Genomic DNA, 15,045 nt, shown 5'->3' on the forward strand with positions numbered 1-15,045 from the left:
TCTTGTATATTGTCCAATTGGTTTAATTTACTACATTTTACTGGTAGTTGATTTGATTTCCTGACAAGGGGTAAATTTGAACTCGGTAGGGGTTGCCTTAGACTTTTCATTGGTGCTTGCTCACACGTTCAAAACGAACCTGTCCGTTCAGGCAAAATATGAGAGCATCCGTCATCTTATCATTAGTTAACCTTTCCTTCTAAACACAGTGTTGTACTTGTTGGGAAGATCGAGAGGATATTTAGTTGGACAGTTCGTAAGTAGGTGCTACATTTGTGAGTTAGTATGCCGGACTAGACCGTGAATTTCGTGATACTGGGTAATTACACTCACACAAAGGTAGAAGAATAGCCTTTTGACTAAATGTCCTTCTTTGGTCTGTACAAGAGCTGAGGGGAGCGTGGTGAGAGGCCGACTATCTCACTCACGGACGCTGATGGGATCTGTCTTACGATAATTGAACAGCTATGATGATACCGTTACCTTAACGTTAACCTGGAATCGTTTCTCCATTTATTCGGCACTTCTGACCGAACATGTAATCTTCATGGTACCACTTTCTCCAAACGAAAGAACCAACACAATGAGTCATTACGTTCCCTCGATACTGAAGTTTTTTTTGCACAGTATGACGTTGCATTGGGAGAAAATGCTGTACTTGGTCTGACCTCTCTTCGATGACGTTGCTTGTTCTTCAAAAAGGCTGATCCATTGGCCACGAAGTTCATCACAGCACTTTTCATTGACGCGGTGGCTTTTGTTCACCGTCTAAACATGGGATATCGGAGGACCGTGACTTTGCGACCGCTCATCAATGATACGACTGCGGAGATATTTCACAATCACCATATAACTTATATCAGCCCTACGGACTGCAGGAAATATTCAACCAAATGGCGCTCCAGTCTCATGCCTTTCTGCCTTCATTGGCAGAATCCGGAAAGTACAGCGATTTTACATTAGTTTGCAATGAGCATCAGTTCAAGCTCCATCAAGTGGTTGTTTGCCTATAATCATCGGTAATAACGGCCGCTCTCTCCAGCGGCTTTCTGGTACAGTGCTACAATTTCCGTCGCTGGCGACCATTTCTCACTCGTTTGTTAGGAAACCACATCGAGAATTCTCGCTGTCAACGAGTTCGATATCGATACAGTTCAATATATGATATCGTTCCTCTACAGAGGAGAGTACCAAATCTGCTCCGAGAGGCAACATGGATCCAGTTCTGACGACGGACACGACCAAGGAAACACAGACTACCTATCACAGTGTTCTTCCACTCCTACAGAACTGGCTGAAAATGAAACTGCCAAGAATCTGCTCGCCCATCTACGTGTCAATGCAATTGCTGACTACTACAATGTCCAAAGCTTGACTGAATATGCAAACTCCAAGATTCGGGCCATCCTGGAAGAAGGTAAAGATGCTAAGGTGTTCCCCCAGGTGATTCAAGAACTGTCAGCTTCGAACAGAGACCTTGATATCTACTCAATTATCGCTTCAGCCGCGGTGGCACATATCGAAGAACTCTGTGAGCTAAAAGCTTTTCAAGACCTGAAGTTCGAATATAATCTCTTTACGAAAATCTTTCGTGCTTGTAGCGAGAGAATACAGACACTTCAACGACGGCTAGACGTGGCCCAACATAATGTTGTAATATACCAAGAACTCCGAGATGACGAAAGATGAGGAAAGGAATCCCTCATCGAGCAAATGGACAAATCTGTGGACTTGCTAAAACAAACATACGGATGTCGCCATTGTGCCAAAGGGTTTGGCTGTTACTTTGAGAAAATGGGTCTGGAGGGGCATCCTTCTTATGTTATACGTTGTAAAGAATGTCGCTGCCGGCATAAATAAATCACGTTTGAACAGACGCCAGCACCAATGAATTGTGTAGTAAACACAGATATCTTTATCATTTTTCTGAGCATTAGCGTCGTTGTTCAAGTTCCTTCACTACCTTTCTCAAGCACAACATGTTAAGACGAAGAGCGAAAACCAAGGTTCTCCAAAGCTATGCAAAAACCTTGAGCTTCACCAATCGATAAAGCACATTCCGTTAACCGAGCACCATATCCGAGAAGAAGTTGAGGCCGGGAACATTGATGTGCAATACGGCAATATACATGAGCAGGTAGCAGACGGACTCACTAAGCCATTGAACACCGTTAACCACTATCATTTTCCAGAAGCACTTCGAGTCAGTGCATATCCGATCGAGGAAGCAGGTCGTATTATTTGGAGTACTGAAGTCTACGATAAGTCTGTGTCCTGAAGGCAAGGTAAATAGGAGCGTGTTAGAGAACTGGGGATCGCCCCTTCGCTTCAGGATTCAGACTAAGAGTCCTAAAGTCCTAGACTTAAAGTTCAAAGTCGTAGATAACAACTTAAAATATAAGCGTAAGGGGATATCGTTTCTCAATGACAATCAACTAAGTTTTACAAAGTATATTTTCACTCAGCACTACTGCACAATATAAACAGCACTTAGATATCCTATATCCTATTTCTGATCATTTGAAGGCCTTGGAGAGCAAGCCGAATATTTGCCTCATTTTAGATTGAGGCATTATTGCCAGTTATGAGATAGTAAATCAGATGAGAAAGTAAAAAGTTGAAGGATTTTAATTACATATCGTGAGTGGAAGATATTGACACACTATATTAGAAAGCTTTCAGTAAGCAGAGTAATGATTTATACGCTGCTTAGTAACAACTATATATCCACTGACTGACCGCCTTAAATGCGTACAGCCTGAATGAGAATACAAAGAGTTTATCATAAGCTAGGGTCGGCCGCTTTGTACCCAATCCTTACCGAGTTCATTTATAGACATTTGAACTAGAGCCTAACCATAATAGTAGGCTAATGATCTAAGATAGCTACGCAGGACGGAGAACGACAGCAGTTGCTAGAGGCAGAGATAACTTCACCCTAACAGTATTTAGTCTGCGCGTGTTGAAGTATCAATCAGTTACTTCTAGTTATAGTTAAAGGCCTCTTTTCAAGTAACTCTTTCAACAGCAGGGCATTCTAGCCAATCTTAACTAAGAGATAATTGACGTCTTGGCGGTCGGCCGCCATATCGCAATACGTCCCCTCCGTGGGTTAGGATCAGGGTTTGAATCCACGACGTATCAGGTGTTGCACGTGTTGGAATATAATTTGTACACTGGTGCATGGAGATGTTCCTAAATTTACTACAAGTGCTGGTGTAATGTCATGGATTTGATCCTCTAGTTAGGATCGATTGAACATCAACAGTCATGCCTCGTGTTCCCAGTTTCGGTACTATTAGGCTGAGTCCTGAGGACGACATGACCGAAATTTCATTCTTCTGGAATATAAAAGGCCCCAAGGGTCCCATGAATCCTAAGCTTCCTCACCACTACCACTCTCCATTCTCTCAATTCACTATTCGCACATCGGTCGATTATACTTCTCGAAGGAACTCGATCAATTCTGGTAAGTATGTTGCATATACAGAGAAGACAATAACTGATTGCCATTAGCACAAGCCTTCCAACATGCACTTTCCAAGCCTCGCTACCATCATCGCCCTCACGGCCGCCACTGTTGCTGAGGCCTCAAAGTTTAACCTTGAGATTGGTTACTTTTCCATTCTTGTCCCTCCTATTGGCGGAAATATTCCTGGCATTGGCTGCGGTCCTTGGGGGAGGGTCACAGGATCTGATTGGTCAACAACCAAGAGTATATCTGGCTTAAAGGGTAATGATGAATGCCCTAGCGCAGAGATCTACAACTACTGCCAGAGATTTGGATGTCCGCAGACGTGGAAAGTTGACAACGTCCTTGCCTTTGAAATCCAATCTGGCAGCGGAAAGAATCTTCGGGTCAAGGGTACCAAGCTGAACGGCAAAACGCAAACTGTGACCTGCGGTTCTTCCTATGTCTCCGAGCCTAACAGGAACGGGGGTCGTGATTACCGAACCAACATTTGCTATTTCGACCTTTAAACACTCCGAAATAACACACCAGAAGGAATCGGCGCTTGTTTCGTCCGACAATAACCCTGCCTTGACTACTGTATGGATGAGAGGTTTTCAGGTCCCAAGGGCGAGAGTAAAAGCTTAGTGCGATAGCGGGTATGCCAATTGTAATTTATCACAACGCATCATTCGTCAACCTCACGATCTGCATCCTAATGTACCAGGAGCCTGATTACGGGCCAGTTCCAGCTGGCATGTCGGATCTGCCTACTCTACAGATATATAGGAATCTATATAAAGAGTATAATTCCTAAAATCCCTACTATAGTAGTAAATACTATAATATAGCTTAACTCTTTAATTTAAGGATTTATATAAAAAGAAAAAAGAAAGCTAAATACTATTAAAATATTATAAAGATAATATTAATATTATATTACTTTTAATAATATTATTTTAATATATATTTATATTTAAATATATATTATATTATAATATATTTATTTATTATTAATTAATAGCTACTTATTATTGTAAGGGTATGGAAGTCGCTGAACCTCTGCAGAAGGCTTAGGCCCCTTATATATAGATATGTAGCACAGTTATAGTATATTGTGCTATAACTGCTTGATCTTTTAGTCTATTAGGAAAGTGCAGCATGCTACCTGTACTCTTATAATTATATATATTAAATTAATATTAATAGCTTAAGTAATAAAAAAGTTTATTATTATATTTATTAGTAAAAGATTTTTTTATATTTTATAGTTTTTTATTTATTTATAAAAGCTTAAATTAATTTTAAATATAATTTAATATTAATATTATTTAATATTAACTTTATAAAAAATAAAAAATAAAATATAATAATAAGTAAAATTATAATAGTAAATAAATAAATCTTTAAATATTAATATTATAATATTAGTAGTTATATTATATATATTTTATTATTTTTATTAATTATTATAAGAATTATTTATATTAAAATAAGCTTATTATAAGCTTTTTATAAAAGCTTACTTTTATATTAATAAACTTATAAATATATATATATTTATTAGCTTTAATTAATTATATTTAACTTATTAATTATTAATAAAACCTCTTATTTAAATATATTTAATTAGCTATTATATTATTATATTAACTATTAAAAAAAGTATTTAACTTAATACTTATAAAGTAAGAAATAAAATAAAAATTAACTTATTATAATTTAAACTTATATATAATATTAAAAGTAATAGTAAAATTAAAAGTAATAATAATTAGAAATTTAATAAAAATAGCTATTATTAAAATAGCTTAAAAAATTAATAAAAAAGAAAAAAAATAATAAAATAAAAAAAAAGCTTTAAAAATAAGTCTTATATATAAATACTATTAAAAAGAGTTAAGCTTTTTTAATAAGTATACTCTATTTAAATAATATAAAGTAATTAACTTAATAAAATATTATTATATTAAGTATTTTTTATATTAATATATTTATTTTTATTACTTTAATTAATAGTTTCTTTATTTTATATAGCTTTATATAATAAGTTTATATATTTTTAAATAATAAAAATAAAGCATTTTAAACTTATTATAATATAATATATATATATTAATATTACTAATAGACTTAATTTATCTTATTAGCTTTTTCTCCTCTTTACTACTTATTAATATAAAAATTAAAGCCTACTAAAGTAAATATCCTTAATTAAAAGATTATAATAATATAATAGACTAAAGAAAGATAATAAAAATAGTAAGGGACTTGACAGCAGATGATAAATTAAAGGGGGAAGAAATCTGACAGCTTGGCTGTTTTAGCGCCATGTAGACTGTAGAGGGTTCCATACCAAAAGTAGTTTAGTTCAAGCCAGCTACCGCTGTCCCCGGGAAAGCACACGCGGCATCTGTACATACAATCATCCATGGATAGGCACCATATTCTGCCAGTAGTGCTCTCTAGTAGATAACAGCGCCTACACGTTGTGTAATCCCAACACAAGATTACAATAGATATGATAGAATCAATCACATAGCAATATCTCAATCTAGCTTAACAAGTATGAAGTGTTAGGGTTTTCCCCTAAAATAAATGGTTTACCTGCCAAGCATTATCTTTCGTACATTGGCTAACCACAACCGCTTTAATCTCCTCAGACCACATTCCGAGACGAGTAATAGATCGACCTGTGTTTGAAACGCCAGCCACCATCAAAAAGATGTGCATAAAAAGTGTCATGATCGATTGAATCGATCTTTTTGTAGTACACAGAAACTTAAATACGAGGTTGGAAACTCAGTTCAGAGTTAGTCAAGTCCACGATAACTGAACAATGATCAATGTTTTGCCAAGGCATTTTTAGTAATGTCAGTGTAATTAAATTCGTTTTGTAGGATGTTTTGGACACTGTTGGTCTTGTAAACTTCAAGTCATTCTCATCGAGATTCCTATGCTATCATGACTGGATATATAGCCGCCGGACCCAATGCATCTTGAACGGTTTGTCAGACTGCAGGAGGCAACTAAGCACGGAGGCCTCGCGTGGCGTTTGTCATGATATCATGGACACCGATTAATGACAGGCGTTGTGAAAGTCGCAGAAGGTAATGATGTAAGAGTGTAATTAATTTTTTTTAAAAATTATATATATATATATATACTCATTTAGTATTCTACTTATGTATCCTTAGTTTGATGTATTCTCAACGGTTCTGTCTTTCAGTATATAGATCGGCCATGATGCGATCTTTCTTGGCAATATCCGCAGTACCAGTCCGGTCATTAAACACTTCATCCATTTCCTCCAAAGATTTTCCGTTCGTCTCTGGGACGCTGAACCAAACCCAGACGAAAGATAAGAGACAGAAAACCGCAAAGAACACGTAAGCACCGAAACCTGTTGAACGAACAAGAGGCGGCGTGATGAGGCCTATGATGAAGTTGTTTATCCAGTCTGGTATAATTAGTATTTAATAGCTCAGCACCAGAAAGAAGTCTTACTTGAACAAGTGGAAATTGCCACGCCCTTCGCTCTGAGAGACGAAGGGAAAACTTCAGCGGGCATGGCCCAAGGAACAGGCCCCCAGGAAGCTCCAAAAGTGAACATGTAGCACAGTAGAAAGGCGACGCTAGTCCAGCCTTCGGCAGTGTGACTCGGCCAGTCTTTGGAAAAGACACCAACCAAGATAGCGATGATCAGGTGTGGGACAAACATGAGGAGGCTTCCCACAAGAAGAATACTTCGACGGCCGAAACGATCCATAGTCCACAAGCTTGTCAACACGCCGACCAACTGGGTGACATTGAGAACGCCTGACATTATTAGTTGCATCTCAAAGCCAAGACCCATAGTTCCAAACAGAGTTGGAGAGTAATAGATCAGTGCGTTGATGCCAGTGAATTGCTGAAAGAACATGAGACCTGCACCGACAAGTGTTCGACGCCAGCAACCAGGCTTGAAACAATCAGCCCGGCTAAACAACGCAAGTCGAATCTTTCCGCCTAAATCTGTTCTTTGGGTGAGATTTGGGTGACGCTCTCGGAGAGCACTTGCTTGGAATCGAGCCTCGGCAATAATGTCGAGAATTTCTCGCTGAACTCGGGGGTCCGACTCGGGCAGAGCACGTAATTTGGCGAGGTTGAGCAAGGCTTCTTCTTCGCGATCTTTGGAAGCTAGCCAACGAGGAGAATATGGTAGAAAAATAGCACCGAAACCTAACAGTAGACCGGGGAGAATTTGAAGAAGAAAGGGTAGCTGCCAGGACCAATGGTTGGAGATTCCCTCAAAGAATAATTGTCAGCAACGAGGCAGGACCAGATGGACAAGGTACGTACCTTTGTGCCGTAAGTGATCCAAAACGCGACCACGATACCAATGACAATGGAGAGTTGTTCGAAAACAAGAAGAGAGCCGCGGATTTCGGGAGGTGAAATCTCAGAAATGTACAGGGGAACCACCATGGACAACTGTCCAATGCCAATACCACCGATAAAGCGACCTACCACAAGCATGGCATAGTTGATAGCCGCAGTCTGAAGCGTCGACCCAACTGTAAAGATTACAACAGCAACCATGAGCGAACGCTTTCTCGATATCCAGTCAGCAATCCATCCCTGGTTGATAGCACCAATGAATGCCCCAAGCGTAATCATGGCAGTCATGAGGCCCTTTTTGAAGCCTGCGCCTGGGGCATCGTCCGAAACTTCTGGAAACCGTTCGAGGAAATGGTCCATGACAAGCGTCACGGAAATCACGCCTTGGTCATAGCCGAACAACAGGCCGCCAATGGCTGAGAAGGCGGCGCATGCTGCGACGTAGGGAGAAGAGAAGAGACCGCGGAAACCTGTTGTAGTTGGTGAGTTTGTCAACGTGGTTGATTGTGTGACGGGGGCATACCAGAGGGACCGTATGGCTCCAGGGCCATGCTCATGCCAGCATGCTCCTCTGTGACGGCACCGCACTCGTCAAGTTTATCCTTGATGGATTCGATTTGTTTGTCCATTTTATGGATGCAGAGAATATGACTTTGGGGAGAATTGTCTGATGAGTAAATGGAGAGTTTTCTTTTTTGGCAATAGCGACACGGCTCTACATATAAGTAGCTAGGATTCCAGGGCAATGTTAAACTTCAGTCTTGGGCTTCAAAAACTGTACCACAACAACATCAATAGTCTGAATCTCGGTCAACTGAGCGATTCATGAACGGTGACAGCCAATGAGTACTCAACGATTGCAACATAAACCTTCTGTACCATGGGGTAATGACCAAAGTACGGGGTAGTTTGCGGGGGACAGGGATGCACCGGCATGTGGGTTGCAAGACTTTAGCGCAACGTATTTTTCCTTGCTAGTCTTAATTCTGTTAGCGACTCGGGGAATCTAACTCTGCAAAGAGAATTTGGACTAAATTCCCGATTGTCGGACCTTTTGCCCCAGCACATCTTTTGCCTTATAATCGGGGCAACCTGCCCCTTGAACATAACAATTTAATCGAGACTCTTGATCTCATCCAACCTAAAGAAAATGAGCACGAATGGAGCATGTGTGGTAAGTCAAATGAACCCCCATTTCGGCAACAATGCCGATACACAATCGTATCGCAGCTCTAAGAGTCCCAGTTATGTAGAACGCAGCATGTCAAATGCGTTTGGAGCGAGCCCGCCGGGGATGGGCCCCGAACATGTCTTCGGTGCGCTTCGGCCAATAAGGTTTGCAAAACAGCGCCTGTTATCCGGTTCAAACACTCCACCAGGTATCTATGCTCAATCCTTGGATCAGGATTCAAGCTTACTCCTGCTGTAGCTTGTCATTCCCGTCTCAAACTTGGGTTTCTTGTTCACGACAATGTAGGCAGCATCTTTCAATCCAGTAATCCTGACTTACCAGTTCTGAAGTAAAATTTGTGGACGAAACACATGATGTTGAAGCCCACTACCTGTCAGATTCGGAGAACCTAGAGAGAAGTTATTCTCATGATAGCTCGTTTCCATCTTATGACAAACCAGTTAGCGATGATGATTCCGATCTGCCCCAGGAAAGCCGCATAGAGGTAGTGGAGATGAGCCAGGGCATCAAAGATGCTGCGATCCGTCAAGACTTTCGTCGCACCTACGATCCCATTCCTTACGGTTCGACACTGGGGTTGGCGAGCGTGGAATCAGTTCCCTACCCCTTGACAGAAAACCATGAAGTGCGATTGATGCAATATTACATAACCTATATGTGCACCTGGGTATGTCACCTTGATTATAACCAATTATCCACACTAAGCTATCTAAGTTCGACCTCTGCGATTCTCGTCGTCATTTCGCGAACGTTGTACCGCCTCGAGCAGCCTCTTGTCCAACCCTTCTCAACGCCATATTTGCTCTGTCATCCCGCCATCTGAGTCTTAACGCATCCTACGATCCTTACGCCTCCGACCGTTACCATCAAGCCTGTCTCAAACGCTTGTCAACCATCTCGAGCGATCCCTCAGCCCTCAACGACGATGATCTACTCGCCGCCACGATCCTTCTTCGAACGCTAGAAGAGCTCGATGTTCCTCTCATCGGCACAGACCACGAAGGTCATCTCTTAGGGATACAGCTTTTTATGAATACATGTAACTCTACGACTCCGAGTGGTCTACGCTTGGCTTCTTTCTGGATTGGAATGCGACAAGAAGTTACAATGAGCTTCGCTAGTCAAAGACCGGTCAAGATCAGGCTCGATCACGAGTTCATGGATCGGTCGCTCTCGCCAGCCGACGATGATACTTGGGCAAATCGGATTGTCCTTCATAGCGCAGATGTGATAAATTACTGTTTTGGAAATAATGGTCCAAACAGAGTTCGATATCAAGAGCTGGTTGATTATAACCAAGCGTGGCTGAGAGCTCGACCGGTGTCGTGGTTGCCAATGGCATATAGCGCTGTGGATAAAAGTTTGGGTGAGACCTTTCCGCATATTGTCTACTTGAATAACGCCGTTGGTACGTTTTTACCGATACGTTTTTGATTCCCTGCTTATGTCAATAGTCGTTGGCCAAGTACATGGCTTCTTTGCACGTATCCTCCTTATGTGCCACGATGATCGTGCACCACGAATTGGACCAGCTGCCCAACTAGCTCAAAAGGAAATAGATGTATGTCATGTCCAATTCAGGTCTAACTTTATGGTATATCCTAATTAATTCAGAACGATATACGGACACAAGTCCGAGAACTTTGTGGAATAGCCTTGTCCAACCCATCCACCAGACCAGCCATGTTCACAGCGTGTATGGGGGTCACAGCATGTGGGGGGCGCTTCACTGAGAAACATGAACAAATGGCGCTGTTGGACATTTTGATCTTGACGGAAAAGACTCATAACTGGCCGACGGCGTCAGCACAGGTGCATTTGAAGAGGGCTTGGGGATGGGAGGATTAAAGTGCAACCTACAGTAGCCAAGCCCACATTATAATGGAAAATAGAAACTTGGTTCCAATTTCTCTCTCTCATATGGCATAAATTTCCGACGATTCATGATTGTGGGTCATGCCGAGGTGAGGCTGGCGATCGGGGCAACTTGCCCCGACTGAGACCTACACGGGGCAATTTACCCTCACTAAGACTTGCACGTACGAGACCTGTGGTAGCTCATCATCAAATGAATTTCGCTTCAAATACTGGCCCCAGCATCTAAGAGAAGATACCATTATAAATAAGAAAGACGTGATCCGCTAGTCTGGCATCTTAATATTGCATCCTTCACCATTTTCTTCTCTTGTACCATTCCTATACTCACATAATGGCCTCTCGAAAGCTTCAAATCGGCGTTGCTGGCCTTGGCCGAATGGGTAAACGTCATGCTCAAAACTTCGATCAAAATGTTTCCCGAGCCGTATTGGTAGCTGTGAGCAGCCCAGACGCTGAAGAGAGAAAATGGGCTGCTGAGAATCTCGCCCATGGTGTAGCTATCTACGAAAACTACGATGATATGCTAGCGCACCAAGGGTTAGATGCTGTGTGTGTTGCTTCTGCCACTGCTGTCCACGCTGGACAGACGAATGCCGCCATTGCAGCAGGAAAGCATGTGTTATGCGAGAAGCCTCTCGGAACAACTGTTGAGATTGTGAGGTTTTCTCCCCAAACAATTTGGACCTATACTAACGGTTCAGTCGCAATCTGTTGTTGACGCTGCTGCCACGCGTCCCGATCTCAAGGTCATGTGTGGATTTTCCCGTCGTTTCGACGCTTCATATCGCGATGCCTATGAAAAGACAAAAGCAGGCTTGATCGGTCGTCCGTCGATCCTCAGAAGTCAGACTTGCGATGTTCTAGACCCCTCAGGGTTTTTTGTCGCCTATGCACAATTCTCAGGAGGCATCTTTGTTGACTGTAGCATTCATGACATCGATTTGGCCATCTGGTTCTTTGGTCAAGAGTCTAAAGTTCGGTCAGTCCATGCCGTGGGTATCACTGCTGTAGAACCAGATCTTCGACAGTACAACGATCGAGATAACGCCGTAGGCATTGTCGAGTTCTACGATGGTCGAATCGCGTATTTATATGCGTCTCGAATGATGGCTGCGGGTCAGGAAGATACGACAGAAATAATCGGAACCGAGGGGAAAATATCTGTTAACTTGATTCCCGTTGAGAATCATGTTCGAATTCATGGAAAAGGAGGCATCAGACACCAGCTTCCACAAAACTACTGTGGACGATTCCAAGCGGCATTTGCGAGAGAAGCTATTGAGTTCACCGACTGTGTGTTGGATGGCACGCCTGTTCCTGTTGAATTGTCATCGGCAGTGTTAGCAGTCCGCATTGCGGCTGCATTGCAAGATTCTATGATCACAGGAAACAAAATAGTGTTTGATGAGAGCGGCAATGAGGTCGAAAGGCCTCGGCTGTAGGATGTTAAGGTTGAGAGTAAGGGACGGGAATTGACTGACTTCGTCGTCAACAAGTGGTATTATAAACATGGTAGTAAGGAAAGCGTATTTCTTGACCGTCAGAGACAAAGCCGCAAGTAATAGCTGATCATGAGAGTGTTCTACCGGCTGAAAACACGTTAAGTATGTGATGTACTGCGACACCAGGGAATCGTACAGGAACTAGAAAGACGAATTGTCGGCGGTGAGTGTTGGGGTTTGATGCATCAATTTTCCCTACGACGATGTAAACGTCGCATCTCAGATCGTCTGAGCCACTGCTCAACTATTTCTTTCCAGAGTCAGTCAATAGATAGAAGCACCAAAGGCTGATCGGACTTACAATGCCGTTCAAGATATATGAGTCACCGTTTCTCTTCATCTCGAAGCGAATATCAGTAGCATCGCTTGATGCGACATCGGGCTTGATCATCAAGAAAGCGGAACGAATCCTTCACTCAGGAAAAGGCTCAAGGTATTACATTGGCTATCACTTTCTTTACATTCCTTCCGTACGACCATCGTTGAACGAGGGCAACTTTTGCGATCTTTAACCTGGTGCCGACCATATAGAGGGCTGGGGTGAGTAACTGAACATCCTTCTCCTCCAATCAATGCTATTCTATGAGCTATACGGCTTTTGATAAGGGTTCTTGGTTGTCCAATTACTTCTCGGCGTCAAAAATGACTTTTTGAACCTTCATAGAGTCAAAAAGCTCATAGCCTTCAGGAGCATTGCTCAAAGGCATCACAGTAGCTGTCATAAACCTGCGACATGTTAGCTAAATAAACATCATTCTCAGATGTAGGCTTACTCCAGCAGGTGTTGCTTCTTTGCAAGCAGCTTCAACGAGTTTTCAAAAATACCTAGATAAATGTTAAAAGGTACTAAACGTCTCTCTAGGTTATCACATACTTCGAACCGGGCATCTCCCCATTTTAATGGTAAGATTTTTGCCATAAGCCTCGTTTCCAGTCCAAGGGATCTCTCCGTTGTGAACACCGACACTGGAGATGATACCCCACGGCCGGAGAAGCTTGAATCCCATGTCCAAAGCGGAGCTATGTCCGACAACCTCAATAATCACATCAGCACCACGGCCATCACTGAGATCCTTGACTCGCTTTTCCAGATCTTGCTTTTGTGTGAGATAGTTCCAAGGCTCAGCACCAAGGTCCTTGGCGAGCGATAGCCTGGATTCTATGCCGTCTACCGCTAGAATGGCTTTGGGCTTGTACTCCAGTGCAGCAATAAGAGCACAGATACCAACAGGACCGCAGCCTATGAGGACGACAATGCTCTCCTGAACACGCTCCTTATCCAAGCTATCGAGACCGTTGGATGCAGCGTAACAGCCAGTCGGAAAGATATCGGCCATAAGACAGAGCTTGAGGTCCTCTACCTCTTTTGGAGCTTTCATCACTGTGCTCTGAGCATACGGGATTCTTACGTATTCGGCCTGTGCGCCATCAAGAAGCACGGTTCCGAAGAGAAGGCTTTTGTCACATCGTGATGAGTATCCGCGCTTGCAAAAGAAGCACTCTCCGCAGCTTACGGTGAAGGGGCTGACAATAGCGTCGCCCACCTCGAGGGATTTTACAGCAGAGCCGACTTGATCGATGACGCCAGTGAACTCATGACCCATGATGAATCCGGTGCCGGAAGGCTGATGTCCGCGGAAGACATGAAGCTCGCTGATGGATGGTATGGTCAGCCAAATGATCAGGTCCAGCATGCTAGGTATGCCGAGCCTTGCCTTCCACACAATGCTGTGTACTTGACTTTGACAATGATATCAGTCGGATCCTGGATCATGGGCTTGGGCCGATCCTCAAGGGCAACCTGCTTGACCCCTTTGAACACCACAGACTTCATTGTTGATAGAGAGAATGTTGAACGGATAGCATTCGTGGTATTTTAGTACTAGCGATTAGTTGTAAGCATTTCGACACTTTTAATAATTACTTAACATGTGTCTTATGCGGTGATAGTGGAAAAAGTCCTACCCCGCATCAACCAAAAGGCCAGTCGCCGTGGCGTTATCAGAGCCGAGGTTGACTCAGATCTTTTGGTGCAACCGGTCATGGCTTCAACGTCCAGTAAGCTGCCATAATTCGAGCTCGAGAGATGTCGAACTTCTCGTTACTCCTTCCCACTATTTTACGTTATCTCGGCTTTAAAAAAGAGGTTTTGCTAAATAGACGCCAGGATGACATAGTGTGAATCAGGTCCCATTATTTTCAGTCAAGACTTCGACATATTCCAGCACCGCACCGATATTTTCTAAACATTTTCTGGTGTATTATTATCACTTTCTAAGACAATCAGATCATCTATTATTGATCTACCGTCGAACAAACTTAACCCGAATTAGATCTTACTTTAAAATCGTAACTTCTGCTTTAGTTTGGCAACCCATGTATAACCCTGCGAACTGTAGGCCAATGTCTGCTGAACAAACTGTTTTGCTTTGCTCCCGCCCGCATGCCCCCTTAGAACCATAGCCTTAAGGTCGATCCACTTGAAATGCTGAATTTAATGGGTTTTCCTGTGCGACGGTGCTGGGAGTGAAAGGGCTCTCCGGGGTTCGCCGGACTCCTAGGTGTAGGGTAATGAATTTGACGTCCGGAATGTGGCCCCGAGCTGATTGCACCAATGATAAGCCAGGGATATTGTAGGGGTG

General features: G+C 42.5%; 6 protein-coding genes across 6 annotated transcripts; 4 read left to right on the top strand and 2 right to left on the bottom strand.

Annotated features, from left to right (window-relative positions):
* Nucleotides 1–893: 893 nt before the first annotated feature.
* On the top strand, nucleotides 894–1,633 carry FGSG_04698 (uncharacterized protein; the record flags this gene model as incomplete). Its single annotated transcript, XM_011324828.1, has 3 exons — nucleotides 894–943; nucleotides 1,182–1,531; nucleotides 1,602–1,633. The coding sequence occupies 3 exons, from the start codon at nucleotides 894–896 to the stop codon at nucleotides 1,631–1,633; spliced, it is 432 nt and encodes a 143-aa protein (XP_011323130.1).
* Nucleotides 1,634–3,531: 1,898 nt separating this feature from the next.
* On the top strand, nucleotides 3,532–3,981 carry FGSG_04699 (uncharacterized protein; the record flags this gene model as incomplete). The annotated part of the gene is made up of 1 exon (XM_011324829.1): nucleotides 3,532–3,981. One exon carries the CDS (start codon nucleotides 3,532–3,534, stop codon nucleotides 3,979–3,981), a length of 450 nt encoding a protein of 149 aa, XP_011323131.1.
* A 2,679-nt stretch (nucleotides 3,982–6,660) lies between these two features.
* FGSG_04700 (uncharacterized protein) lies at nucleotides 6,661–8,460 on the bottom strand (the record flags this gene model as incomplete). Its single annotated transcript, XM_011324830.1, has 4 exons — nucleotides 6,661–6,911; nucleotides 6,959–7,739; nucleotides 7,793–8,301; nucleotides 8,355–8,460. The coding sequence occupies 4 exons, from the start codon at nucleotides 8,458–8,460 to the stop codon at nucleotides 6,661–6,663; spliced, it is 1,647 nt and encodes a 548-aa protein (XP_011323132.1).
* Nucleotides 8,461–8,991: 531 nt separating this feature from the next.
* On the top strand, nucleotides 8,992–10,871 carry FGSG_04701 (uncharacterized protein; the record flags this gene model as incomplete). The annotated part of the gene is made up of 6 exons (XM_011324831.1): nucleotides 8,992–9,005; nucleotides 9,062–9,210; nucleotides 9,353–9,690; nucleotides 9,738–10,431; nucleotides 10,478–10,584; nucleotides 10,638–10,871. 6 exons carry the CDS (start codon nucleotides 8,992–8,994, stop codon nucleotides 10,869–10,871), a joined length of 1,536 nt encoding a protein of 511 aa, XP_011323133.1.
* Nucleotides 10,872–11,232: 361 nt separating this feature from the next.
* On the top strand, nucleotides 11,233–12,343 carry FGSG_04702 (uncharacterized protein; the record flags this gene model as incomplete). Its single annotated transcript, XM_011324832.1, has 2 exons — nucleotides 11,233–11,556; nucleotides 11,603–12,343. 2 exons carry the CDS (start codon nucleotides 11,233–11,235, stop codon nucleotides 12,341–12,343), a joined length of 1,065 nt encoding a protein of 354 aa, XP_011323134.1.
* Nucleotides 12,344–13,026: 683 nt separating this feature from the next.
* FGSG_04703 (uncharacterized protein) lies at nucleotides 13,027–14,237 on the bottom strand (the record flags this gene model as incomplete). Its single annotated transcript, XM_011324833.1, has 4 exons — nucleotides 13,027–13,129; nucleotides 13,177–13,228; nucleotides 13,278–14,056; nucleotides 14,128–14,237. The coding sequence occupies 4 exons, from the start codon at nucleotides 14,235–14,237 to the stop codon at nucleotides 13,027–13,029; spliced, it is 1,044 nt and encodes a 347-aa protein (XP_011323135.1).
* Between the last annotated feature and the right edge of the window lie 808 nt (nucleotides 14,238–15,045).

The sequence above is a fragment of the Fusarium graminearum genome, chromosome 3 (assembly GCF_000240135.3).
Source record: "Fusarium graminearum PH-1 chromosome 3, whole genome shotgun sequence".
Classification (NCBI taxonomy): Eukaryota; Fungi; Ascomycota; class Sordariomycetes; order Hypocreales; family Nectriaceae; genus Fusarium; species Fusarium graminearum.